A 26,013-nucleotide genomic window follows, 5' to 3' on the forward strand; every position below is an offset into this window, starting at 1 on the left:
GTGACGTCATAGGCACGGGGAAGAGGTCACAGGCTCTTCACAAAACTGGTCTGTGATAGGCCATCAGTATGCAAGTCCCAGAAAACCCCTTTACTCGTGTAACCCGAAAAGTTCAGCAATTTTGTAATAATCTTTTTATCTTAGGACAGAGGAGAGATTGCTGCCTATTCAGACTGCAGCCTGTTGGACACTTGCAGCATATTTTTCCCTTTGCCAGAAGTATCACAGACACCAGCGCAACAGCGCCACCAGCTGTGAGATTTCAGACATGGTAACAAGACGACCATGATATGACTAAGCAACTAGAATCGCTGATATAAAGAGAAGGTAGAAAGTCGGGTCCATTAATTCTAACATGCCAGGAACTATTTTGGGATTTTCAGTCCTCAAGAGTGTAAAATACTGGAATATAGAGGGTCTTGTGTGTACGACTAGGGATCCCCCATATGTATGCGTCTACTAATAATGCCTCATTCGCACCACCCAGCCGAGACTCAGGTGTGTATTTAATGGGTCACCGCAGAATCTGTACTGTACCCTTTTTATCATGGTCCCATTCACATCAATGGGTGAATTGGGTCCTTGAAAATGGTCCCAATAGTTCAAGCTATGCCCAAAATTTCGGGTGCCACTTGGCTGATATACTGGTGGGGTTAGGCTCTGACGTAGAATGAACCTGCCCCCCCATCTGGATAGGCTCACCTTATAAAACTGTTGTTTGGATTCTTGAGGTCTTGGTGTAACTTTATCACCCACTCCTGATATTCTTGTTTCTGGATCGTGGACAATTGCTTGAGTTCTGTGCTCCATTTATTTTCTAAAATCTGCAACCCCCCCAAAAAAAACAACGTATGAAGGTTAATATATATATAATATACGGTAATATAACATAATTGCCTTAAAGGGGTTTTTCACGTCCAAATCAAATTTTGGGGGTGTGATGTGTCGGGGTCTGACACCTGGACCAAGCACAGATTATCTGGTTTAGAAGTCTCCTGGTGCTGCAATCTGCTATTGGACAAGTGGCACAGCAGCGCCACCCACTGCATAGTGGTGGTTCCGAGGTACAGCAGCGCCGCCCACTGCATATGAAAATAATGGGGTTTTTGGCACTTTCACTTAGGACAGCTCAGTAGAAAACCAGTGAAGTTCTGACAACCAGGCCCCCTGCAGATCAGCTTCCGCTTCACAGGCCAATGTCACATCATTTTCATAAGTCACATGTACAATGTATGGCGCTGTGCTTGGCTTTATGTGAAGATGTCTCAGCATTCTTCTAGTCTCTTCAAACAACTGATCAGCAAGGGGCCCCAGGAGTTGGATCCCTGTGGATCTTCAACCAAGGATAAGTCATCAATTGATAAAACTGTAAAAACAGTATTTTATGCCGATGACCTCGGATATCAGGTGACTGAATAGGCAGCGGCACTCCAGTGACAACACGTTCATTCATCACATGGACCATTTGCAGCTCAGTCGTCTTCAAATGAATATGGCTGAGCTGCAATACCAAGCACAGCCACTATACAGTGGATGGCGCTGTGCTTGGAGGGCAGTGAAGACTCTGCAGAGCTCATCTGAACCCTCTAGTTGATCAGTGGGGTGATCAGCCGATCACTAGGCCAAATTCACTACCATGCCAGGTATGTGACTGTTAAGGGCCGCTCACATGGCTGAGAATAAAAAGGAATTTTCTTTCCGGCCGCCGGCTCCCCGTGACGGGACGCCAATGAAGGGCAGATGAATGGACCTAGTCAGCAGGGAGTCTCGGCACGATCGAGCAGGAGAATTGTTTTCTCTGTGTCCTGCTGCGATCTCTGCATCCCTTTAAGAACAATGGGAGGCAGAATCTGGGGGGAATACACCAACGTCAAATTCCCACGTGTGGTCCCCTCCTTGGAGCCCCTGGACGTCAGAGGTTACAGTCAGGGACAGAACCCATTGAAATCAATGGGAGACCTGCAAAATTGGGTTGGGCCAAATCCTCCAAAAATAGAGGGGCTCATTGCAGGGATTCTGCTGTGACTGATATAGGGGGTCCCGCATGTCCATGACCTCTACATTACCTAAGACGTTACAATGGTGAAGGTTACCTGTTGAGACTCAAAATGTTGAGCGGCTACGGAGTTGACATCTTGGTCACTTAGTGACTTGCCCAATTCTTGCATCACTTTATCCATCTCCACGCCTTGCCTGTAGGGACGGGATGAGCGATAATCTGAGTATTTCTATATCCTAACACCTCCAATGATATGGCTGTCCGTGCCCCCAAACTGGAGAGAGCTTACAGTATACAATATATACAAAAAAAAAAATACAGCAGACAGTAAGCTCCCCCTAGTGGCAGCCGCAGGCATTCAGAATGTAACCATTTCACTCTATCCTGGCCATGTGCTAATCACACAGACACGTCACCAAGCCTATGTAATATACAGTCACCTCTCTCGTAGCTTCTTCAGCTCCACGTCCCTTTCTCCCAGGAGCTCGGAGATGCTGACGAAGTAGTTGTGCTCCAGGTTCAGGAGTGTTTCGGATGCCGGGGAGTGGATGAGATCGTGGTAAATGTCGGCAAAATCCTCATCCCAGTTGGGTTCCTCTGGACGGGCATGCTCTAAGGTGGTCTGCAGGAAAGAACATTTACTATAGCTTAGCCCTGCACAGTTAAAGGGATCCTATCATTTTTTTTCTGACTAACACATCGGAGTAGCCTTAAGAAAGGCTATTCTTCTTCTACCTTTAGATGTCTTGTCTGCGCCGCCGTTCGGTAGAAATCCCAGTTTTCTTTGTTATGCAAATGAGTTCTCTTGCAGCACTGGGGGCGAACGGCGGCGCGGAGAAGACATCTAAAGGTAGGAGAAGAATAGCCTTTCTTAAGGTTACTCCTATGTGTTATTCAGAAAAAAGGGTATCCCTTTAAAGAAGGACATGTCCTCTAAATAGGCAAGGGTAATGCCTAGCTGTATATTTAGCCCAACACTTCCAGGAGGAATAACAGAGGGGACAACTCAACGCAGCTGTAAATAAACCAAAAAGTGCACCCGTGTGATTTCTGGTACTCCAGTCCTCAATTTTATTGTTACCGCTACACCTCTGGTCTGCTGCATTTTGTACATGTATACACATGTCAGCAGATCTTATCTATGCGTATATACGTGTCTCGGCAGCAGCGTTCTACTGCCCCCTACCTGCCGTTCACTTAATAAAACTATACTAAGCTCAGATCAACTTTTTAACATGGGAGGTTAAGCTACTGTCTGTTAAAGGGATATTCCCCCTGATGGTTTCAGATTCCAACCCATCTTCAGAACGAGGGTCCCCTAATTCACGATCCGCCTGGTGAACACAACGTTTTTGGAACTCCTATAGAAGTGAATGGAGAGAGCGGCAAATAGGGGAGGCCACCTCTAAATTCATCCTAGAGACTCTCCAGGCAGGAAGGGGGTCAGGGGAGATAAACCCTGAAAATGAGGCGGCCTTCAATCACAAGGTATATAGAAAGTTGTGCAATTGGACCGTCCCCTTTAAAGGGACAAGTGTAAAAGGTTGTCCCCTATCCACAGGCATCTCCATTCACTTGGGGGCTGTGACCTCATAGTGGTTGGACCCCCACAGATCAGATGTTGATAGGTGATAACTTTTTAACTTGAGCTAATCTGATGACAAGGAACCGCCGCAGATCAGCTGCAGTGTTCAGGTGAGTGTTGTGGCCTCTTAACTGAATACCAAGCACAGTGATGTACATGGTGTAGTGACTGTGCTTGGCATTGCACTTGAATGGGACTGAGCTGCTGCTGTACAAGAGGCTGAAGTGCTCATGAGAGCCATGGCTTCATCAAATTGCTGATCTGTGGGTGTCCTGGATGTCAGATCCCACGAATCACATAATAATGACCTATCCTAAGGACCGGTCATCAATCTATAAGTCCAGGAAAAGCCGGCTGTACACGCGCTCCCATTGAAGTGAATGGGATGTGTTTTGAAGTGCTCGTGTATACGTGTCTGAATGAGCGGAGCGTAAACTCCGTGTGAAGGGGCCCTTAAGTGAGGATAGGTCGTGTCCTTGGTTACTCCGGCCTCTTTACTATGGTCTTCCCATCTCACCTCTTTATAGGCTTTCATCCAGGTATCGGCCAAGGTTCCTACATCCACCTGCCCCGACTTCACCGCCTCCAGGGCCTGCTCGGCCTCCCTGTCATGATCTTTAATGGTTTCCTCCTTGACAAACTGGTTGAGAGATTTCTTTAAGTCTGTTGGAAGATGAAAAAAAGGGTTAATTTAAGAAATGCAACTTTAATAGAATGGCACGACGTGAGCCGCGATGTTACAGGAACATCTGTCCGCTGTATTTAAGGGGTAACTCCGCTCATGAGAACACGCCGCTTCATTCACATGATTATTTATGGGAATTACTCCGGACACTTGAAATAGGTTGTGTCCGAAAACTCAGGCGCCCCGTGTTACTGCCACATAGGGTTAGCAATAACATGAGACCGCCCTACTAAAATGGGCGCGGGACACTGACAGCTTCCATGGCTGCAGGATTGACTCACAGGGGTCTTGGTACTACAGGCCTCATGCACGTGACCGTGTCTCTTCTGAGGGGTTCCATTACAAAATTGGACCTCCTAATATGAAAAACCTGGTGTGATAATGGTACCGTAACACAGTGTCTCTTAATAGTACTCCCATACAGTGCTCAAGTAATAACACACACATAATACCTGCACTATATTAGGTCACTACATAATACTCCCATACAGTACCCACAACATACCGTCATAGTGTATCTACATAATACTCCCATACAGTAACCATATAATAACACCGTAGTGTGTGAACACAGAACAGTTATACACTATCACTTATTACCGTATGATATCCACATAATGTCATAGTATATCTACATAATACACCCATATAGAGACCAATCGCGTACCCACATCATCATGCCATAAAGTATCACACACTACTTTTATACAGTGCTGCCATAATAACAAAGTACCCACATAATACTGTCATAGACTTCACATATAATTCTCCAAATAAAGAGAACAGGTCAGAGCACCATAATAATAATGTAATAATCATACTATAATAATATAGCACTCAATAATGTTACTGTACAATACACAAATAACATTGCTATAGTCTATCTAAATAATACTCCCATATGAGGAACAAATAATAGCACAGATTGCCTACATAATACTGTTACAGTACTACAGACAACCTGCTCAAATAATACTATCATCCTGTGCTCACGAAATGCGGTCACAGTGTATCCAATACATAATACTCCTATATAGGGAGCACCATAGAGTGCGCACATAATACAGGTGGGGAATAGATCGCATATTTTACGCTAGTTTCTGGCATAAAAAGTATGATAAAAGTCGTACCAAATTTGTGACTTTTGGCAACTGCAAGGCTTACACCCATACAGTGACCTGACAATAATACTACAGTACAGTGTGCCCACATAATGCTGCAATACTAGATCTACATACTACATCCATACAGTGCCAAAATATGACCATTATAAAGTAACCACATAACATGGTCTGAGAGGTTCTCCACACTCCCATACTGTGCCAAAATAACACCACCATATAGTAACCAGAAAGCAATGAAAGATACAGTAACTACATTACAGTCCCATACAGCATTAAATAATACCACCATACAGTGCCTGCCTAATGTCACCATAGGGAATCTACATACAAATATCATATAGTGTCTAAATGCTAACATATGGGGCCTAAATAATGGTGACCCGGGTGTCTACACGATAGGCCCATACAGTGTACAAATAATAGCACCATAGGGAACTCACATAATACTGCCATGGTCTTCAAAAAAGGGCCTTACAGTGGCAATATAATAAGGATAGAGTGTCTACATAATGGGGCCAGACAGTGCATAAATAATAACTCCAAGTAATACTCACATAATAGTGCTACAGTGTCTACAGTATAGTGCATAATGAAATAATAAAACCATAGGGTAGCTATATAATACCTCCATAGTTGTCTACATATTATCCCCATACAATATCGTCATAATGTGTCTACATATTAGCCTTATATAATACCGTCACAGTGTGCCTACATTTTAGCCCCATATAATACCGTCACAGTGTGCCAACATTTTAGCCCCATATAATACCGTCATTATGTGTCTACATTTTAGTCCCATATAATACTGTCATAGTATGTCTACATATTATCCCCATATAATATCGTCATAATGTGTCTACATATTAGCCTTATATAATACCATCATAGTTTGCCTACATTTTAGCTCCATATAATACCGTCATAGTGTGTCTACATATTATCCCCATATAATACCGTCATAGTGTGTCTACATATTATCCCCATATAATACCGTCATAATGTGTCTACATATTAGCTCCATATAATACCGTCATAGTGTGCCTACATTTTAGTCCCATATAATACCGTTGCAGCATATCTACATTTTAGTCCCATATAATACTGTCATAGCATGTCTACATATTAGCTCCATATAATACCATCATAGTGTGTCTACATTTTAGCCCCATATAATACCGTCACAGAGTGCCTACATTTTAGTCCCATATAATACCGTTGCAGCATATCTACATATTAGCCCCATATAATACCGTCATAATGTGTCTACATTTTAGTCCCATATAATACCGTCACAGCATGTCTACATATTAGCTCCATATAATACCGTCATAGTGTGTCTACATATTAGCTCCATATAATACCGTCATAGTGTGTCTACATTTTAGTCCTATATAATACCGTCGTAGCATGTCTACATATTATCCCAATATAATACCGTTATAGTGTGTCTACATATTAGCCCCATATAATACAGTACTGATCAGTCCCATAAAATACCCAAATAAAACCATATCCAGGGTCACAATGTAAATATTAGACTGGGTGTGCGTGGTGGATCGGGCCAAACAGTCAATCAGGGGCAAATGCCCATTCTATAATTTGGCCCACGTTAATGTCAAGATTCACTGGCTTGCTAGACAGTGGCGAATAACTAACGGGTGAGAAGTAAATAATACTGAGCAGCCAGTGTCGGCGGGTATGTGGCGGGCGGCAGTCAGGAGTCAGGTGCTTGGCCAGCTGTCTGGGTCTCGCAGGGTCAGGGTCACACCAACACGCTCATTAACTGTGAGCAACAGCATCTTGTGCAAAATTCCCAGCATGGCAGCGGCCCATTTGGCCGACCTGTTTACTGGGTGAGGGTTTGTTTATGCCCCTTCTGTCCTAGGCACCGCCAGGACTCAACCTGTCACTACCAGCATGTCCGTAGGTGCGGAACTACAAGGCCCAGCAGAGTGCTGCTGCTTGGTTTTGACTATGCACTACTATGTACCCTTGTTGATATGCCCTGTGCCTGCGGGGGGCGCAGTCCATTTATGACAAGGCCATGATCAGGCCCCTCCTCAAGGCCGCACGCCCGCACTGAACACTACACCAGGTCACAGTGGGCGAAGATTTCAGGCCACTAACCTGGCGTACATGGCCATAATTCTAGTGGGTCATTTACGCCACAGCCCTCACCAAAGGCAAGGGTGTCCCAAATTTTTCATACCCCGGCATACAAAGCAAAATAAATCTGTCTGAAACAGTCACAATTAAAGGGACACTCCAGGCAAAGCTGACACCACAACTAACAAAACTGTCTGACAACAAGCGTCCACCGACCAATCACAGCACAGCTGTCATTCTGTCAGAGCAGGATAAGCAATACAAGCTGTGCTGTGATTGGTGGCTATGGGTAACAGGGATGTTTTGATGACTGAGGACTAACACACTAGGTAAAAGAAAAGCCTGTCTGTGTTGCCCATAGCTACCAATCATCAATCAGCTTTCATTATACCACAGTAGTTTAAAAAATGAAAGCTTCTCTGTGATTGGTTACAATGGGCAACAGTGTGGATGAATGAGGCCCAATGTGTTACCCTCACGTAGCACCTGAGGTGGCGCTATTCTCTGAATCCCTGGGTTATGCAGTGCCCCCTTATGCCCAGCTCCAATATAATATATATATATATATATATATATATATATATATATATATATATATATATATATATATATATATATATATATAGTATCGCCCCCCCTGCAGTTCTGTCAGACAATGATCACAAGCACAAACTCTTTGGTAATATCTTCATTTATTTTGCTTGCAATGAAAAAACACAAAAGAGAATGAAAAAAAAAAGTCACATCATTGATCATTTTACACAAAACTCCACAAATGGTGCGGACAGAAGTATTGGCGCCCTCAGCCTAATACTTGGTAGCACAACCTTTAGACACAATAACTGCGCACAACCGCTTCCGCTAACCAGCAATGAGTTTCTTACAAGGCTCTGCTGGAATCTTAGACCATTCTTCTTTAGCAAACTGCTCGCGGTCCCCCCTGAGATGTGAAGGGGGCCTTCTCCAAACTGCCACCAAGAGATCTCTCCCCCTCCCCCACAGGTGTTCTATGGGATTCAGGGCTGGACTCATTGCTGCCACTTTACAAGTCTCCAGGGCTTTCTCTCACCACCATTCTCTAGTGCTGACCTGAAGTGTGTTTTGGGTCCTTGTCCTGCTGGAAGAGCCCTGACCTCTGAGGGAGACCCGGCTTTCTCACACTGGGCCCTACATGATGCTGCACAATGTGTTGGTCGTCTTCAGACTTCATAATGCCATGCACACGGTCAAGCAGTCCAGTGCCAGAGGCAGCAAAGCAACCCCAAACCATCAGGGACCTCCGCCATGTCTGACTGTAGGGGGCGTCTTCTTCTCTTTTTTCCTGTAAACTCTATGTTGAGGCCTTTTCCTACTTTTGTCTCATCTGACCAGAGAACATTCTTCCAGAACGGTTTTGGCTTTCTCAGGTAAGTTTTGGCAAACTCCAGCCTGGCTTATGTCTGTGGGTAAGAAGTGGGGTCTTCCTGGGTCTCCTACCATACAGTTCCTTCTCATTCAGACACTGACACTGGATAGTACGGGGTGACACTGTTCTACCCTCGGACTGCAGGGCAGCTTGGACTTGTTTGGATGTTAGTCGAGGTTCTTTATCCACCAACCGCACAATCTTGCGTTGAAATCTCTCGTCAGTTTTTCTTTTCTGTCCACATCTAGGGAGGTTAGCCACAGTGCCATGGGCTTTACACTTCTTGATGACACTGCGCACGGTAGACACAGGAACATTCAGGTCTTTGGAGATGGACTTGTAGCCTTGAGATTGCTCATGCTTCTTCACAATTTTGCTTCTCAAGTCCTCAGACAGTTCTTTGGTCTTCTTTCTTTTCTCCATGCTCAATGTGGTCACACAAGGACACAGGACAGAGGTGGAGTCAACTTTAATCCATTTCAACTGGCTGCAAGTGTGATTTAGTTATTGCCACCACCTGTTAGGTGCCTCAGGTAAGTAACAGGTGCTGTTAATTACACAAATTAGAAAAGTATCACATGATTTTTCAAACAGTGCCGATACTTTTGTCCACCCCCATTTTTATGTTTGGTGTGGAATTATATCCAATTTGGCTTTTGACAATTCTTTTTGTGGTTTTCCATTGAAGACAAAATAAATGAAGATAATACCAAAGAATTTGTGATTGCAATCATTTTCTGCAAGAACAGGAGTATTATCTGACAGAATTGCAGGGGTGCCAATACTTTTGGGCAACACTGTATATATATATATATATATATATATATATATATATATATATATATATTTTTATGAAGCAGGTGGCTCAAGATGACCAATGCTAGAGGTTTCTATAGGTGTGAGATGAGGAAGGGAGCGGCCGGCTGAATCGCTCCTTTGCTCGGAGAACAAAGCCAATGAAATGGCCCATCTCTAACTATATGCTATATATTGTATGCTATGTATTAACCATGTGATCACCTTGTTCTATGAAGCAGGGCAGGTCATGGAGAAGCATTAGCCGTCCATGCAGGTGATCGAGGTTTTCATAGACAGGAAACTGGAGAGGGACATTGAGGATGAAGCTCTGAGAGCCTGCGCTGAACCTGTACACAAAATCCCGCTCCGTGTAGCAGGCCTTCCCTTTCCCGGGTTTCATCTTGTCTTCACCTGGAAGAGAAGCAAATACTGCTCAGGATATGGAGACGCGTCCTCATAATGTACTGGACGGAAACATTATCTGCCCTGATCACACAGCTGGGAGATTGTTACAGAGTCTTATCATTGGTGAGAGACAGCAGAGACCGATGTACTTCTGAGGTAAATTGTCTGACACACTGTAACAACTGTAGCAGCTGTGTAAGGACATTACATGTAGTGCATCTACCCACTGTGGATGCAATGAATGAAAGTGACCTCTTATCTCATATCCTGTATTATACTCCAGAGCTGCGCTCACTATTCTGCTGGTACAGTCACTGTGTACATACATTACATTACTTATCCTGTATTATACTCCAGAGCTGCGCTCACTATTCTGCTGGTACAGTCACTGTGTACATACATTACTTATCCTGTATTAGGGTGAATTCACACTGAGTAAACGCTAGCTTATTCTGAACGTAAAACACGTTCAGAATAAGCGGCGTCTAAAGCAGCTCCATTCATTTCTATGGGAGCGGGGATACGAACGCTCCCCATAGAAATGAATGGGCTGCTTCTTTCACTCCGTGCAGTCCCATTGAAGTGAATGGGGAGTGTCGGCGTGTACGCTCCGGCATGAGCAGAGCTTGCCGTATACGCCGGCACTCCCCATTCACTTCAATGGGACTGCACGGAGTGAAAGAAGCAGACCATTCATTTCTATGGGGAGCGCTCGTATCCCCGCTCCCATAGAAATGAATGGAGCTGCTTTAGACGCCGCTTATTCTGAACGTGTTTTACGTTCAGAATAAGCTAGCGTTTACTCAGTGTGAATTCACCCTTATACTCCAGAGCTGCACTCACTATTCTGCTGGTGCAGTCACTGTGTACATACATTACATTACTTATCCTGTATTATACTCCAGAGCTGCGCTCACTATTCTGCTGGTACAGTCACTGTGTACATACATTACATTACTTATCCTGTATTATACTCCAGAGCTGCGCTCACTATTCTGCTGGTACAGTCACTGTGTACATACATTACATTACTTATCCTGTATTATACTCCAGAGCTGCGCTCACTATTCTGCTGGTGCAGTCACTGTGTATATACATTACTTATCCTGTATTATACTCCAGAGCTGCGCTCACTATTCTGCTGGTACAGTCACTGTGTACATACATTACATTACTTATCCTGTATTATACTCCAGAGCTGCGCTCACTATTCTGCTGGTGCAGTCACTGTGTACATACATTACATTACTTATCCTGTATTATACTCCAGAGCTGCGCTCACTATTCTGCTGGTGCAGTCGCTGTGTACATACATTACATTACTTATCCTGTATTATACTCCAGAGCTGCGCTCACTATTCTGCTGGTACAGTCACTGTGTACATACATTACATTACTTATCCTGTATTATACTCCAGAGCTGCACTCACTATTCTGCTGGTACAGTCACTATGTACATACATTACATTACTTATCCTGTATTATACTCCAGAGCTGCGCTCACTATTCTGCTGGTACAGTCACTGTGTACATACATTACATTACTTATCCTGTATTATACTCCAGAGCTGCGCTCACTATTCTGCTGGTACAGTCACTGTGTACATACATTACTTATCCTGTATTATACTCCAGAGCTGCGCTCACTATTCTGCTGGTGCAGTCACTGTGTACATACATTACATTACTTATCCTGTATTATACTCCAGAGCTGCGCTCACTATTCTGCTGGTACAGTCACTGTGTACATACATTACTTATCCTGTATTATACTCCAGAGCTGCACTCACTATTCTGCTGGTGCAGTCACTGTGTACATACATTACTTATCCTGTATTATACAGTGAGCAGAGCTGTGCTCACTATTCTGCTGGTGCAGTCACTGTGTACATACATTACATTACTTATCCTGTATTATACTCCAGAGCTGCGCTCACTATTCTGCTGGTGCAGTCACTGTGTACATACATTACATTACTTATCCTGTATTATACTCCAGAGCTGCGCTCACTATTCTGCTGGTACAGTCACTGTGTACATACATTACATTACTTATCCTGTATTATACTCCAGAGCTGCGCTCACTATTCTGCTGGTGCAGTCGCTGTGTACATACATTACATTACTTATCCTGTATTATACTCCAGAGCTGCGCTCACTATTCTGCTGGTGCAGTCACTGTGTACATACATTACATTACTTATCCTGTATTATACTCCAGAGCTGCACTCACTATTCTGTATGGAATCAGGCCGAGTAGGGGTAAAGCTCAGTCCAGGTAACATAAGGGAATTACACATTTACAGTCCATAGATGTCTGTGACAGTCACTTTCTACCACCAGAGCTGTGAACAGCGCCCTCTAGCGCCCATCAGCCTTTACCCTGTACTGCCCCCTGTGATTGCCATCTGGAGGTTCTGCGGGATGAACTTCCGGCCTCAGCACAGCGCCCTCTAGTGTTTCCCCTCATTGTACCTGCGCACAGACACCACCGATGCAGCGAGTACTGAACACGGAGACTGTCACAGCCCGGGCCGCTATTTCACATCCACAACATCATCCTAGACAGCCATGACAGGAGCCATCTTTCCGGGTCACCCAGGAGCCTTAGCGGACTACGGGTGGCCACTAGGACCAAACATATATGACGAAGCGCATTAATCAGTAGATCTAGAGCACCATCTAGTGTTCGTATCAGATATTACAGGCAGATTTGGTAAAGACAAGTATACGAGACTTTTATTTCCTGGGGGTTTTGCCTTCTTCTCGATCAACAATTTTAGTAATAGGGATCGCATAGATGTATTGTGAGAGTAATAATTGGGATCTAAATAACAATATTAGACATTATATCTATAACTTGTGTGTTCTCCTCTATCCGCTCTACGGAGCGGAGCTGGAATACCAGACCCCGACCGATTGGATATCGATGACCTATCCCTTTAATAAAGAAGCACAAACCAAGGGACAAATAATAAAATATTCACTTTTATTCCATTGTGGACAGACTATTTTACAATGTAAGTATTCCCAGGTCACATAGAACTGGAGCGGGGCTAAAAGGTAACACTTATACACCATTAAAATACAAGGTAAAGGATACGGTTAGAGATGAGCCAATAGTATCCGAAACTGCCCCTCAGTCCATAGGAATGAATGGGAGTGGGCGAACTGCAAGGGGTTAAGCGCCGGCCGGACGCTCCCATTCATTCCTATGGAGTGAGGGGCAGTTTCGGATACTATTGGCTCATCTCTAGATACTGTACAAGAAAGATGGGGGCGGTATACAAGAGACAACACCGGCGCCCTATTAGGTGCTGGCATATTACTATCCTATGGGTGCGGGTCCGACCTCTGGGGCACAAACTGATCCTGGGAATGCTGGAGAAGCGCTCGCACTGCAATGCTCAGATGCCCGGCTGTACCGGGACCTGCCTCCGGCCCCCTGTATAGGGAGGGGGTGGATGGGGAACGCTTGTGTAATAGGGATCAGTGTCGCAGCCCCTTCATTGGTGGGAATCCCAGAAGTCAGGCCGCACCGACCGTAACATGAAGGCACATCCTAGCGACATCACCATCACCCAGCATTGCTATAGCTGAGAGGCAACTCTCCATAGTAATGTGGTGGACCACATAGCAGATGGACTTGAGGACCCCTAGGGTGACTGGGCGCCAACCTACGTAGTAGATGGAATCATATTGGTTGTTATCCGGCTTCTCTGCAAACAGATACAACTCGCAGCAGAGGACCCGGATGATGTAACGTGACAGAAATGGCCGATTCTGGCTTTATCGAGGGGCTTCATATGTTTTCATGAAAGATTAAGTTCAGTTTCAAATAAAAATCCCATATATCGAAATAAAGTTCAGCAGGGAAATGTCCCTATGACCAATGCTGGCGGTCAGAGTCCGGCACGTCTCTGCTGTAGGTAATAGGACCGCAGCGGTATACTGCAGACTCTCCAGGCGATGAGAAGGTTCAGTGCAGGCCGGTGGATGGATGTAATGGTTTCACCCGTGCTAGTCTGGATAGGCCGAGGCGCAGACCTTGATTTGGAGACTTCACCGTTACCCCGGACAGGGGACTCTTCGCTGCTCCACATGAGGCTGCAGAGACAGGAACAAAGCTTAGGTAAAAACAATTATTTCTTTATGTAGATTGTGAGCCCCATATAGGGATCGCAATGTACTATTTTTCCCCTATCAGTAGGTCTTTGTAGAATGGGAGGAAATCCACACAAACACGGGGAGAACATACAAACTCCTTGCAGATGTTGTTCCTGGCGGGATTCAAACCCAGGACTCCACCGCTGCAAGGCTGCAGTGCTAACCACTGAGTCCCCGTGTTGCCCTAGGTAAAAATAATTCTGAACTTAGGAATTTAAAGCAGAAAGTCCTGGACCTTATAGGTACCCCCATCTTAGTCCTTTATGGTGTATTCCATGGTGTTCCAGAAAAGAGACCCCCCCCCCGATCTACCTCCAAACCATGACTGGAGTGGAGTAATAGCCTGGCAGGTATGGCTCTCTCCATTCACTTCAATAGTAGGTGCATTCAACATGTTTTTTTGGAACTCCCATAGAAGTGAAAGAAAATACGGCGGCACGATTGGCCATCTCATTAGTCACAGTGGCCACAACACTGGGGTTGGAGGACCCTTGTTCTCTATATAGATGCACTTGTGGGACTGGAATCTACTGGACATTAAAAGAGGTCGTCTAGGAATTTGGTATTTACGGCCTATTCTTATCTGATCAGAGGAGCCGACACAAATCAGCTGTGCGGGGCCACTTCCGGCACGTGCACCATACACAACATAGGGAAGTACCGTATTTTTTGGACTATAAGACACACTTTCCCCAAAAAAAAATTTTGGAGGAAAATGAGGGTGCGTCTTATAGTCCGGGCCGTGCTCCTGCCACCGCTGGTTTTCTGCAGCGGCAGGAGCGTGGCAATACTGGCATCAAAGTCGTCCCCCCCCCATCAAATACCAAAGCTTATGTCTGCAATCAGAGATCGTAGGTACGAGCTCCAACAACTCCGCTGTAAAAATTACAGCGGAGATGCCCTCCCCCCCCCCCCCCCCCCCAAAAAAAAAAAAAGAAGTTTAAAGTCAGCGTTGGGGCCCCATATATTTAATGTTGCATGCCGGCTCCTGCACGGTGATATTGCAGGAGCCGACCGGTTCCGGTGACAGCCGGGAGCCTACTGGAGGCTCCCAGGCCGGTCATCGCTATATTACTATTGCGGCAGGTCTATGACCAGTCGTAATAGTAATATACAGAATACACTTGTATTGCCGTCTATGGGACTTGCAATCAAATGATTGCAGGTTCAAGCCCCCTAGGGGGCGCTAATAAAATAGTAAAAAAAAAAAAAAAAAAAAAAAAAAAAAAAAAAGATATAATAAAAAATAAAATAAATAAAAGTTCACCTCTTTTCCAATAGTATAACATTTCTGTGAAACACATACACATTAGGTATCCCTGTGTCCGAAAATGCCCGGTCTACTGATATTTTTCCTCTACGGTGAACGTCAAAATCGAAAGTGCTAAACCTGACGGGTTTTTCTCTCTGTTTTGCCTCTGATTTAAATAAAAGGTGATCTAAGCAATAAACATTTCCCAAAATGGTAGAACTAAAAAGTACATCTGGCCCCACAAAAAAACAAACAAACAAAAAAACGCCCTATACATCCCCGTACAGCTGCAGGGTCACCTGTCAATGTGGCCTTGCAGCCGTTGCAAAACTACAACTCCCATATGTTAAATATTTTACCATTTTTTGCTTGAAAATTTTTTTTCCCTATTTTTCTCCTCTAAAACCTGGGTGCGTCTTATAGTTCGAAAAATACGGTATTTGGCTCTATGACCGGTGTAGGGTCCAGGCTACACTATTGTAGCTATGCATCAGACTGGTGTGTGGGGGGGGGGGGGTCCAACACCCAGCGCCCCATCAATCACCTGTTTCAAGAGACCAAAGCATTCGGATGGGCGCTGCTGCCACTTTACTTCGTACCAATATAGCGCCATATATTGTATAGTGGCTGTGCATGGTATTGCAACTCAGCCCCATTCACTTGAATAGAACTGAGCTTCAAACAGGCCAGATGACCGATGATTGTGAGGCCACTGGCCTGTGAAGCAGAAGCAAGAAAGCCAAAGCCACTGATCTGTGGGGAATTTGCATCATCTCCGATCAGATATGGATACAATATCATAGTAATAGATCAATATCCCTTTAAAAGCAGAGATCGTGTTAGGAATCCATGACTATGAGATCTCTGAATACCCCAGAAGCCTTTGCTGTAGTATGCTGTATGTAGTTTGTTGCACAAGCTCACCTGGAGGGGTCCATGCCGGTCTCTTCATGCCCACTGGGGGGCTACTGTGTAAAGCTGGTTTAGGAGCCGCAGGTGAGTTGATCGGCGCCTTCCTTTCTGGCATGGGTTTAATTTTAATTTTCACTTTGATAGGCGGTTCTGCTGCTGCATAAAATGTGAAGTAATACAAGGTTAATGATGGTGAAGGAACGATACCAGAGGGCAGCCATGGTTTACTCACCCCAGACATCCCCTTTAATGAAATACCGTGTCAGGCATGCAGCTGAATTAGACATTAGGGAGGAGGACTAAAGGGATATCCCATCTAACGCCTTCTTTAAGGAAATCAGCATTTCTGAGGATACTTCTGGGGGAGGCCGACTGGTCAGAGGAGGGGTGCTCCATAAAATGGTCTCCCTTAATGTCCTTTTAGGTGGATGCCGGGCAGAGCCTTCCCAACCAAATGACACAGGGTAGGTGAGGAGTGTTCCAACTCTGAGACCCATAACAAACACGGCAATGGGTGTCCTGTGCCCCCATTTGAAAAAAGCAATGGCTGCCCATGTGCACTATAACAGCCATCCATGCCAATGATACCAAGTCTCGTCTTACCAGCTTTCTGTGCCTTTGGGACTTTTTTCTCCTTTTTTCCACTCTGTGGCTTCTGTTTTTGTGCACTTTTACTGGTCTTTGACGGTTTCTTAGGTTTTTTAACCTCAAATTCTTCATCATCTTCACCACTAAAACTTGCGTCGCTCTCAGAGTCTTCATCTGCAACGAGAAGGTGAGTGGACAAGTTTAGCTCCTGCATTTTACTTAAAAACCTAAAGGACGAGAATGCAAAATTCCTTTAATCTGTAACAGAGGTGACAACGCTCCCCGAGTGGTATCTAGCAGACCAAATAAGCTTCTAATGGGGCCCTTTGGGTTCCTCTGCATGGTCTGTTGTTCTGACAGTCAGCTGGTTAAAGGGCCCATACAGTTTGTTGTGGCTGAGCCTGGTGTTCTAGTTCATTCCCATTCACTTTAAAAGGGTTGTCCAGGGAGAGCAGAGTCACTTACTTGTTTCGACGGACTCTTGATGAAGGACCCGAGGGTTGGAGGTTACACCAAGGATCATGTGATCAGAAGTAACTCTCCGCTCCCCCTTCCCCCCAAGGTGGTCAATTCACCCCTTTCCTGATCTCACAGGTAATTACCGATGCTCAGCCGGCTGTGCGCTGCTCCCAGTTACGTGACCCAGGAGGGCCAGGACTCCTAGGTCCACCATCAAGAGTCCGCTGGAACAGGTAAGTGATTCTGCACTTCTTGGATGACCTGCTTATAGGGTTTTTCTTAGGACTTATCCTAAAGATAGGTCATCAATATGTGATCAGTGAGTGTCTGACACCCGGGGCCCCCACGCATGAGCTAAGCTCTTACAAGTGGATGGGGCTGAGCTGCAATACCAAACACAACCCTATGCAGTGTACGGCGCTGTGCTTATGATATAGAGCAAAGAAGCTGCAGCCCTTACCTGAATGACGTAACTTCTTCAACCAGCTTACCTGTGGGGTATCCTGGGAGTCAGACCAGCATCGCTCACATACTGATGATCTACCTCAGAGGTCAGCCACCTTCCGCACTCCAGTTGCTGTGAAACTACAACTCCCAACATGCTCCATTCACTTCCAATAACTGCAGAGCAAGTATGCATGCTGGGAGCTGTAGTGTTACAACAGTTGGAGTTGCCTATCCCTGACTTATCTTAAAGAACTGGTCATCAATAGAGATGAGGGAGTAGTATTCGATCGAGTAGGTATTCGGTAGAATACTACGGTATTCGAAATATTCGTACTCGATCTAATACTACAAGCTATTCGCAGTAAATATTCGATTCAGAACCAGCGTTGATTGGCCGAATGCTATACACTGTATAGCATTCGGAAAATCAATGCTGGTTCTGCAGCAGGCTCGTCCTTGCTAGTCGGGAGAGCTGGCAGCTTGCTGTTACGAGGGAGCTTACTTTTTCTCATAGGAATGCATTGACCAGCGTTGATTGACAGCATTCGGCCAATCAACGCTGGTTCTGCCGAAGGCTCGTCTGTAAGGAGGCGGAGTCTAAGATCGGACCACAGCAGTCTCCATTGTGGTCCGATCTTAGACTCCGCCACCTCACAGACGAGCCTCCGGCAGAACCAGCGTTGATTGGCTGAATGCTGTACACTGGCCAATCAACGCTGGTCAATTCATTCCCATGAGAAAGAGAGTCAGCTCCCTCGTAACAGCAAGCTGCCAGCTCTCCTGACTAGCAAGGAGTAGCCTGCTGAAGAACCAGCGTTGATTTGCTGCAGGCTCGTCTTTGCTAGTCGGGAGAGCTGGCAGCTTGATGTTACGAGGGAGCTTACTTTTTATCAGCGCAACTGCAAGCGCTGCGCATTTAAAGTGCACGGACCCGTAATAGTCTATGGGGTCCTGCGCTTTAACTGCACAGCGCTCCTCCTAAACACTCTCCTCCTGCTATTTGTGGACTTGGTGACTCTCCTTTAGTCGAATAGTGGTTTCCCCTGAAATGATAATTTTTTCCCATAGACTATAATGGGATTCAATATTCGATCGAGTAGTTGAATATTGAGGCTCTACTCAAAACAAATATCGAATCTCAAATATTTCACTACTCGCTCATCTCTAGTCATCAATATTTAAGTCCCAGGAAACAGCCTATCTTCCCCATTACTGCCAGTACATACCCGCTGCTGTATCTGGATTGAACTCATCCTCCTCCTCTTCATCCCCGCTATCTTCTCTCAAGAGTTTTCTCTGCTCGGTAATGGCTTTAGATGCGGCTTGCCTGCGACCTCGACCCGTATCTTCATTGTCATCTGTGATCTCATCCAGACCTGTGAAGTCAAGTCCGCATCAGTATCTGATCATGTAAGGGGGTGAAGCTGCAGCTGGATCAGCTGTTTGGTGTGGGGACCGGGTGTCAGACCCCCACCATTCAGATTATATATATATATATATATATATATATATATATATACACGTGCACACAGATGTTTATTGTTTCTTTGTTGTGTTCTGTAATAAGATATCCCATAGAAGCAGTTTAACCAATTGAAGGGGTTAAATTTTTACCTAAAGTGCCGCTGTCTACACTGCAATTTGTGAAGGAGCGTTCTGACACATCAGGCTCTTTAATACACGTATACGTATCTTCAGGGGTGCCTGGACAACACAAAACAAAAATAACATTAATATAGTAGAAAATGACACCAGATAACTGGAAGTGTATCAAGGGGGTATCTCACACACATATGGCATCTACAATATAGACCATGTCTTATAGACACTGCTCACACTTCTACTTCCACAGTACAGATCCTCGGACCTCCATACTGCAGCGGCTATCTCTATTTGTTTCAGGATGATGAACTGAGGATAAGGAACCCCCCACTATGCTGAGGATAGGTGGGGGTCCCACAGGCGAAAGGCCTACCAAGACATCTAGAGAGAAAAAGCTATTAAGGCGGCAACACGGTGGCTCAGTGGTAAGCACTGCAGTCTTGAAGCCCTGGGTTTGAATCCTGCCAAGGACAACATCTGCAAGGAGTTTGTATGTTCTCCCTGTGTTTGTGTGGATTTAATCCCATACTCCAAAGACATACTGATAGGAAAAACGTACATTGTGATCCCTATATGGAGCTCACAATCTACATTTAAAAAAAAAAAAGAAAAAGCTATCAAGACAGTTATGCCATAGCCAGTGGTGGTGAAACCCAATTAAATCAATACTAATGATCTTTCCAGTACTTTCTTCCCGGCTGCTTTCTTGCTGCCCCCTATGGGTACATTTAACCGTTGCCTCAGTTGGGTGACTGGGTCCTTGTAACTTACATAGGGGCTTTCATGGCACATACACATAATACACAGTGTACACAGTGTTACAGTGAGTATGTACATACAGGGGGCAGAGGCTTCAGGTCCAAAAGGTGAATTGATGCCATTTCTGGGAATGTTCTCGTCGTTCTCTATAACAACAGACGTCTCCTTCACCGACAGCGCCAAAGCGACTTCTAAATCCCTCTGATACAGTTTATCTTCCAATGGCAGCCTGAAAACACAAAAAAAAAAGGAAAAAACAGTCACTTTTTGCATCATATATCAGTACGGATACCTATGAAAGGATGTTCCTCTGCTACTCCTGAGGGAAATGGTAGTCGCTTGTTCTATTCGAACAGAGATGGATAGGTCATAAGTTTGACCCCTTTAAGAGACTACCTGCATCCTCATGTGCCCACTACCTGCAACTGTAGTGCCACTACCTGCTCACTGGACATCAGCACTGGAGGAAGAGGCCTGGGAGTGTTTGTTATGGCAGTGCCAATCTCTATATAAGAACGTGCAACATATTTACTAACATATTGCAAAACTGATGCGCTAAACTTGGCTCCTAGACAACACAACCCAAGTAAACGCATCGTACTCCAATACCCCATGACCCGACGCTAATCGTGCCATCATTGGGTCTGCACCAACCCATCCCATGCGGACTCGCTCACCTCTTCTTTTGGGAATTGTCCGGCGTCACCTCCTCTTTATGACTTTTCTTCGTGGGTTTTTCCCTTTTCTCTTTCTTGGGCTCCACTCGCGCTTTTTTACTTACAGGAGCAGAAGCGGCAAAATCCTCATCTGATAGGGGGAAAAAAAAAAAGTAGATTGATCCTTATTTTAGATTATCATATTACTAGCTTATACCATTATGATTAGTAGGGGGTTTGACCACAGATCACATACTGATGACCTGTGCTGTGGGTTGGTCATCAGTATGAAAAATCAATTTCAGAAAATCCCTTCCCTATGAATTTATGATATTTCCGCTGCTACTATCTCCTTGCCATTGGGCATAGCACTGTCAGAGAGGGCTGCCCCCCACTCGTGGACCTCCTGCTCCCCATGACCCAGTCACTGCAAACAGAAGCTTCTGCATTGGCAATTTTTGCCTTTCCATATACTACATAGACACAGGAGATGGGCGGTATTTATATATATATATATATATATATATATATATATATATATATATCAGAGCAATGGCAACTTTGTTGGTATGCGTCAGGGTGCCAGAGATATTGGTGCCGTTAGTTTCATCATTGCTTGGCTGTAAGGAACGCCCCCCTGACAATACAAAGCTATGGAACAGTACCGTCATGGGGCCATCCTCACAGCCTAGCGATGATGTTAGGCTGTAAGACCTGACAGTGGAGGGATATCAGTGCTGAGACTAACGGCACTAATAACAGTAATAACTAATAACACTAATAACTAATAACTAGTAAACCCACCATAATAGCACCCATATCTCCAGCACCCGGGTGTATACCAGCAAAGCTGACAGTGTGCTGAATAGAGATGAGCGAACACTGTTCGGATCAGCCGATCCAAACAGCACGCACCCATAGAAATGAATGGAAGCACCTGTGACACCGGCCGGCACCGGCAAAGTCAGCGTCACAGGTGCTTCCATTCATTTCTATGGGAGCGTGCTGTTCGGATCGGCTGATCCGAACAGTGTTCGCTCATCTCTAGTGCTGAATATAATGCCGCCTGAGGACATGAAAGGTCGTCTTACCGCCAGGTACAGCAATACCACAGCAGCTACTAATAATGCATTGTCCCGGCACCGGAACTTTCTAGAGATCCATAACATGGCCATGTGCATAAGCCCTAAGGCAGACACTTATACAACAAATCACACAACTAGATACATAACCTGTCCACTTACCATCGTCTTCTAAATCTAAAAACTGGGAATAATCCACGGACTTTTTATTCCTAAAAAACAGAATTGACTCATTATACGTGTATTATACAGTAACGGGCAGCATTCACCACTCAGGTGCAGCACTCGTGTATGAATAGAAGCAAATAATGCTGTAAATCTTCTATGTAGTCACCACTGGCCCCGCCCTAGAATACCCTAGCCACACCCACAAGATTATAATCTGAAGAAAGACTGTCGGGGTGTTCAGATCTATTAAGACATTTCATACGCTATTATTAATCCGCATTGGCGTCCTCGGAATAATTTGGGCGTACCTCAGGAGGTCTCACGTCTATACCAGTCTCACCCCCCAGCCTGGTAACATCCCAGGCCTGTCATTGGACGACACCATCCCATGACATCATCAATAGGATAGTGACATCACTGCTGTGTCATCACCAGGAGTGTATGGATCGGTGATGACGTCCGGTCATGGTCATGTGACTGCTACAGCCAATCACTGTTAACTGGTCACATGTCCAGGTGACCACCACCAGACTAGTATATAGGTACCACCAGGCTAGTATACAGGTAAGTATATAGGTACCACCAGGTGACGTCACAGTTGTCAGGGCAGGCGCAGTATATCGGTAACCTGACTTATTTTATCATTTTCTAGTATTTTAAGCAGGTTCATAAACAATGTTCAGGTCCCTGGACAACCCCTTTAAGGGAATGTATATTACACCTGTCTATGAAGCAGTGTGTGGTATCAGCCGGCCATTATTGTGTAGCGGACTCACCTGGAGGGTCTGTCCATAGTCCTAGTAGTATAAAGCTGCCCCCGTCTATGTCCCCCTATTAGATCTCATCACCAGCTCCGTCCGCCTCAGTCACTGCGCTCAAACCTCCCGCGCAATATTCGCCTCTGACCATTCACATCCGCACATTCGCCAAAGTAAAAATATCTGCCCCTCATCCTCCGTACTGTACGTACCGTAAATAGACTGACAGCTCACTCACGGTTTATCCGCAGCACGAATATTAATTTACTCACGAACCTGGCCATGAACGGGAACCGGCGAATCTGCTCTGGGTAAATTTACGCTTTCTGGTCACGTGATACAGATAGCTCTCCGCTTGCTTTCTCCGTATCCTTGGTAAGCCTATGCGCTACTCACGTGACTCGATCACATGACCGTACCATAGACGCACAGCCTATTGGTGGCTAGAATCTATGTGGAACTTGTAACAAGTAGTGAGACACCTACTGGCCGCATCCAGCATTGAACCTGTTGTTAGTGCAAGCAATGCTTGTATTTGTAGTACTTCAGCAAGGGTAATGCATGAACAAGGACAGAGAAGCGCTTTATGAGTGTCCACATTTTGGAAAATATTTAGTTCTCATCATATACCGCTCCTTTAAGGGAATTCTATGTAAATAATGCAGACTGAGTTAAAGGGATATCCACTTTCTAACAAAATTAGTTCCTATAGCCAGGGCCCTCACTGATCAGCTGCTCTGGGACAACTTGGCTCCCAGTAATGTACCACAGTCTTTAATGCGATACCTAAAGCCGCTGTTAAACTTTGTATGGTGAGTGATCAGCGTGGCTCCCGGGATTACTGAGACCTCCGCGGTCCTAGAGAAGTTGTTCGGCATGGATCCCGGCTGTTGTACCCTCACAGATTTAATATTGACCACTTGTCCTAATAATAGGCCATCAAAATCACAAACGTGACAATCCCTTTAAGGTGCCGTTTCGCAAGGTGGAAAATCAAGAGGATTCCTCTAATCAAAGGAAAGTCTTGAGCTGTTGACTCCATGGCTAAATATCAGCCTCAGCATCCACGGCAAGAGCAAGACACTTATTTTTTCAGTGTCCTGCTGCAGTCTCTGCCTCCCGTTGAAAAGAATGGGGGGTCAGAATCCGCCCCAAATCAGAGTCAAATTCCTACGTGTGAGCACGCCCTAAGGGCTCGTCCACATGGGGCGGATTTTGGCGCTGAATCCACCTCAGAATCTGCCCCCTCACAATAGAGGTCTATGTAGACCGCTAGCTTATTTTTTTCTGTGAGCAGTATGTTCCCGCTCACAGAAAAAAAGAAGCAAGCTGCCCTTTCCTCAGGCGGATTCCGCAGCTGATTTAGCCCCGGCATCCGCCTCGCGACAGCACCACCTGGACTAGGCCCATTCATTTGGGCCTACTCCAGAGCGGGAAGCCGCAACTGTCGGAAGTCGCGGCAGGCGCATTTTGGTCCTATTCTGACGCGGCTTCGCACGTCAAAATCAGGACCAAAATGCGCCATCCTGTGCCCCGTGTGAACGAGGTCTAAGATTGTCATAAGAAACACCAGTCTTGACAAGACAGTGTGCTAGTTCAGTGTGCTATCCAGGTTTTTTCCCAGTAGCACACCAACCTATTCATTCGTATGGGCCCATACACATGACTGGGATTTCCACGGTGCAGTGTGCAAGCTGACAGCCCACGCTGCAAAAATCAGGACAAGTCCCATACCCGTACAGTTTTGAGGCTGAGCTCGCTAGCCACAATGAATGGGGCCGCAGAAACACCGCCAGTGCACAGATATGATCCGGGTGCCACCCATGCCATTCAGTCACGGCCGACGTCCCGCACACAGTCGTGTGCATGACACCTTAACAGACACCTCCATTGAGTCTGCAGTCATCTGATGATCAGCCAAAAGGGGTCAATCCTGCCAAACACTAATATTTTCAGCAAACCGCCAGACAGAAACATCTAACATGGCCCCTCTTCTTTTAGCAGGCTAACATCTGTCGTCAGCTGCTGCTTCACATTATTTTTATATCGAAAATTGGCAATGTAAGCAATCGGCAATGAAAATCTAATGTGTATGGCCAGCTTTAATCTTTTGCTCTCGTGGTAGGGTTTGGTGCATGAGAACTGTCATCTTGACCATTATCTGGAGAAGGCGGCAGAAACATTGGCTCACATGAAACCAGAGCTTGACTGGCTGATATCGGCCCATTCACTAGGAAAAATATAGCAGGTAGAGATGAGCAAGTAGTATTCGATCGAATACCTCGCTGCCATAGGAATGCGTGTAAGCGGCCGAACACCAAGGGGTTAAGCGCACCGAATCTTCGATGTGCATAACCTCTTGGCGTTCGGCCGCTTACACGCATTCCTGCGATCGAATACTACTCGCTCATCTCTAATAGCAGGGAAAGCCGAGGAAGGACATAGTCCGGTGGTCAGACTGTAGCCTCTTTTTAGGATCTGTATTATGGCCGTAACATCCTACTGAGGTTCCAGTGAACCGAATTTCCATTAGCGTAGGATTCTGTTGCGACTGTAATATGGGTGATAAAATATAGCCACATTAAGTAGCCAAACAGGATATTTCCTAAAACTTCATGTACAGGTGAGGTTTCTAAGAGGCTCTAGGCAGCGCCGCACCTCCCATGAGGCGACCTGAAGCGACCGCTTCAGGCGGCGCTATGCCAGGGCCCCGGGGGGGATGGCGGCATTTTTGCTGACCTAAGCCAGTCCAGGACAAGCGGTGGATTGGAGCGGCCCTGTGGACGCAGCACTGCTCCAGCAGCCGCCCCTCACGCTTAGCAGAGAGCAGGTCCTCTCCCTGCCTGCTCTCTGCCTGCTAACACCACTCGGCCCGCCCCGCCCCCTCTGCTCGGCCCCGCCCCCTCCTCGGGGGGGGGGGGGCTTTCTGATGTCCGCCTCAGGCAGCAGAAATCCTAGGTTCACCCCTGGATCTAGGTTAGGCCTCAGCGCAAGGTCTCGATAGGCCTGAATGTAGACTGTACGAGATACGGTACGCAGTACGTCTAAGAAAG

General features: G+C 45.7%; 2 protein-coding genes across 2 annotated transcripts in view; both read right to left on the reverse strand.

The window, feature by feature from the left end:
• Positions 1 to 12,710, reverse strand: part of FERRY3 (FERRY endosomal RAB5 effector complex subunit 3) — a 36,671-nt gene extending 23,961 nt beyond the window's left edge. Inside the window, exons 1-6 of the mRNA XM_075275084.1 lie at positions 12,586 to 12,710; positions 9,928 to 10,116; positions 4,102 to 4,247; positions 2,440 to 2,621; positions 2,094 to 2,193; positions 703 to 824 (exon numbers count right to left, since the gene is read on the reverse strand). Of these exons, the coding sequence (XP_075131185.1) occupies positions 703 to 824; positions 2,094 to 2,193; positions 2,440 to 2,621; positions 4,102 to 4,247; positions 9,928 to 10,105 (728 nt within the window). The 5' untranslated portion in view covers positions 10,106 to 10,116; positions 12,586 to 12,710. The remainder of the gene's footprint in view (positions 1 to 702; positions 825 to 2,093; positions 2,194 to 2,439; positions 2,622 to 4,101; positions 4,248 to 9,927; positions 10,117 to 12,585) is intronic.
• A 1,349-nt stretch (positions 12,711 to 14,059) lies between these two features.
• RAD51AP1 (RAD51 associated protein 1) lies at positions 14,060 to 22,995 on the reverse strand. Its single transcript, XM_075275910.1, has 10 exons — positions 22,979 to 22,995; positions 22,391 to 22,445; positions 22,197 to 22,263; positions 20,974 to 21,103; positions 20,377 to 20,525; positions 19,550 to 19,639; positions 19,162 to 19,311; positions 17,045 to 17,203; positions 16,454 to 16,597; positions 14,060 to 14,217 (listed from the first exon to the last, which is right to left on the reverse strand). The coding sequence occupies exons 1-10, from the start codon at positions 22,993 to 22,995 to the stop codon at positions 14,090 to 14,092; spliced, it is 1,089 nt and encodes a 362-aa protein (XP_075132011.1). The 3' UTR covers positions 14,060 to 14,089.
• Positions 22,996 to 26,013: the final 3,018 nt, after the last annotated feature.

The sequence above is a fragment of the Leptodactylus fuscus genome, chromosome 5 (genome assembly GCF_031893055.1).
Source record: "Leptodactylus fuscus isolate aLepFus1 chromosome 5, aLepFus1.hap2, whole genome shotgun sequence".
NCBI lineage: Eukaryota > Metazoa > Chordata > Amphibia > Anura > Leptodactylidae > Leptodactylus > Leptodactylus fuscus.

Coding starts and splice junctions, on each gene's coding strand:
- RAD51AP1 (XM_075275910.1), bottom strand. Junction 21,104..22,196: donor TTTAGATTTAGAAGACGATG/GTAAGTGGACAG, acceptor TCCCCCTATCAG/ATGAGGATTTTGCCGCTTCT. Junction 16,598..17,044: donor CCCAAAGGCACAGAAAGCTG/GTAAGACGAGAC, acceptor CATTTTATGCAG/CAGCAGAACCGCCTATCAAA.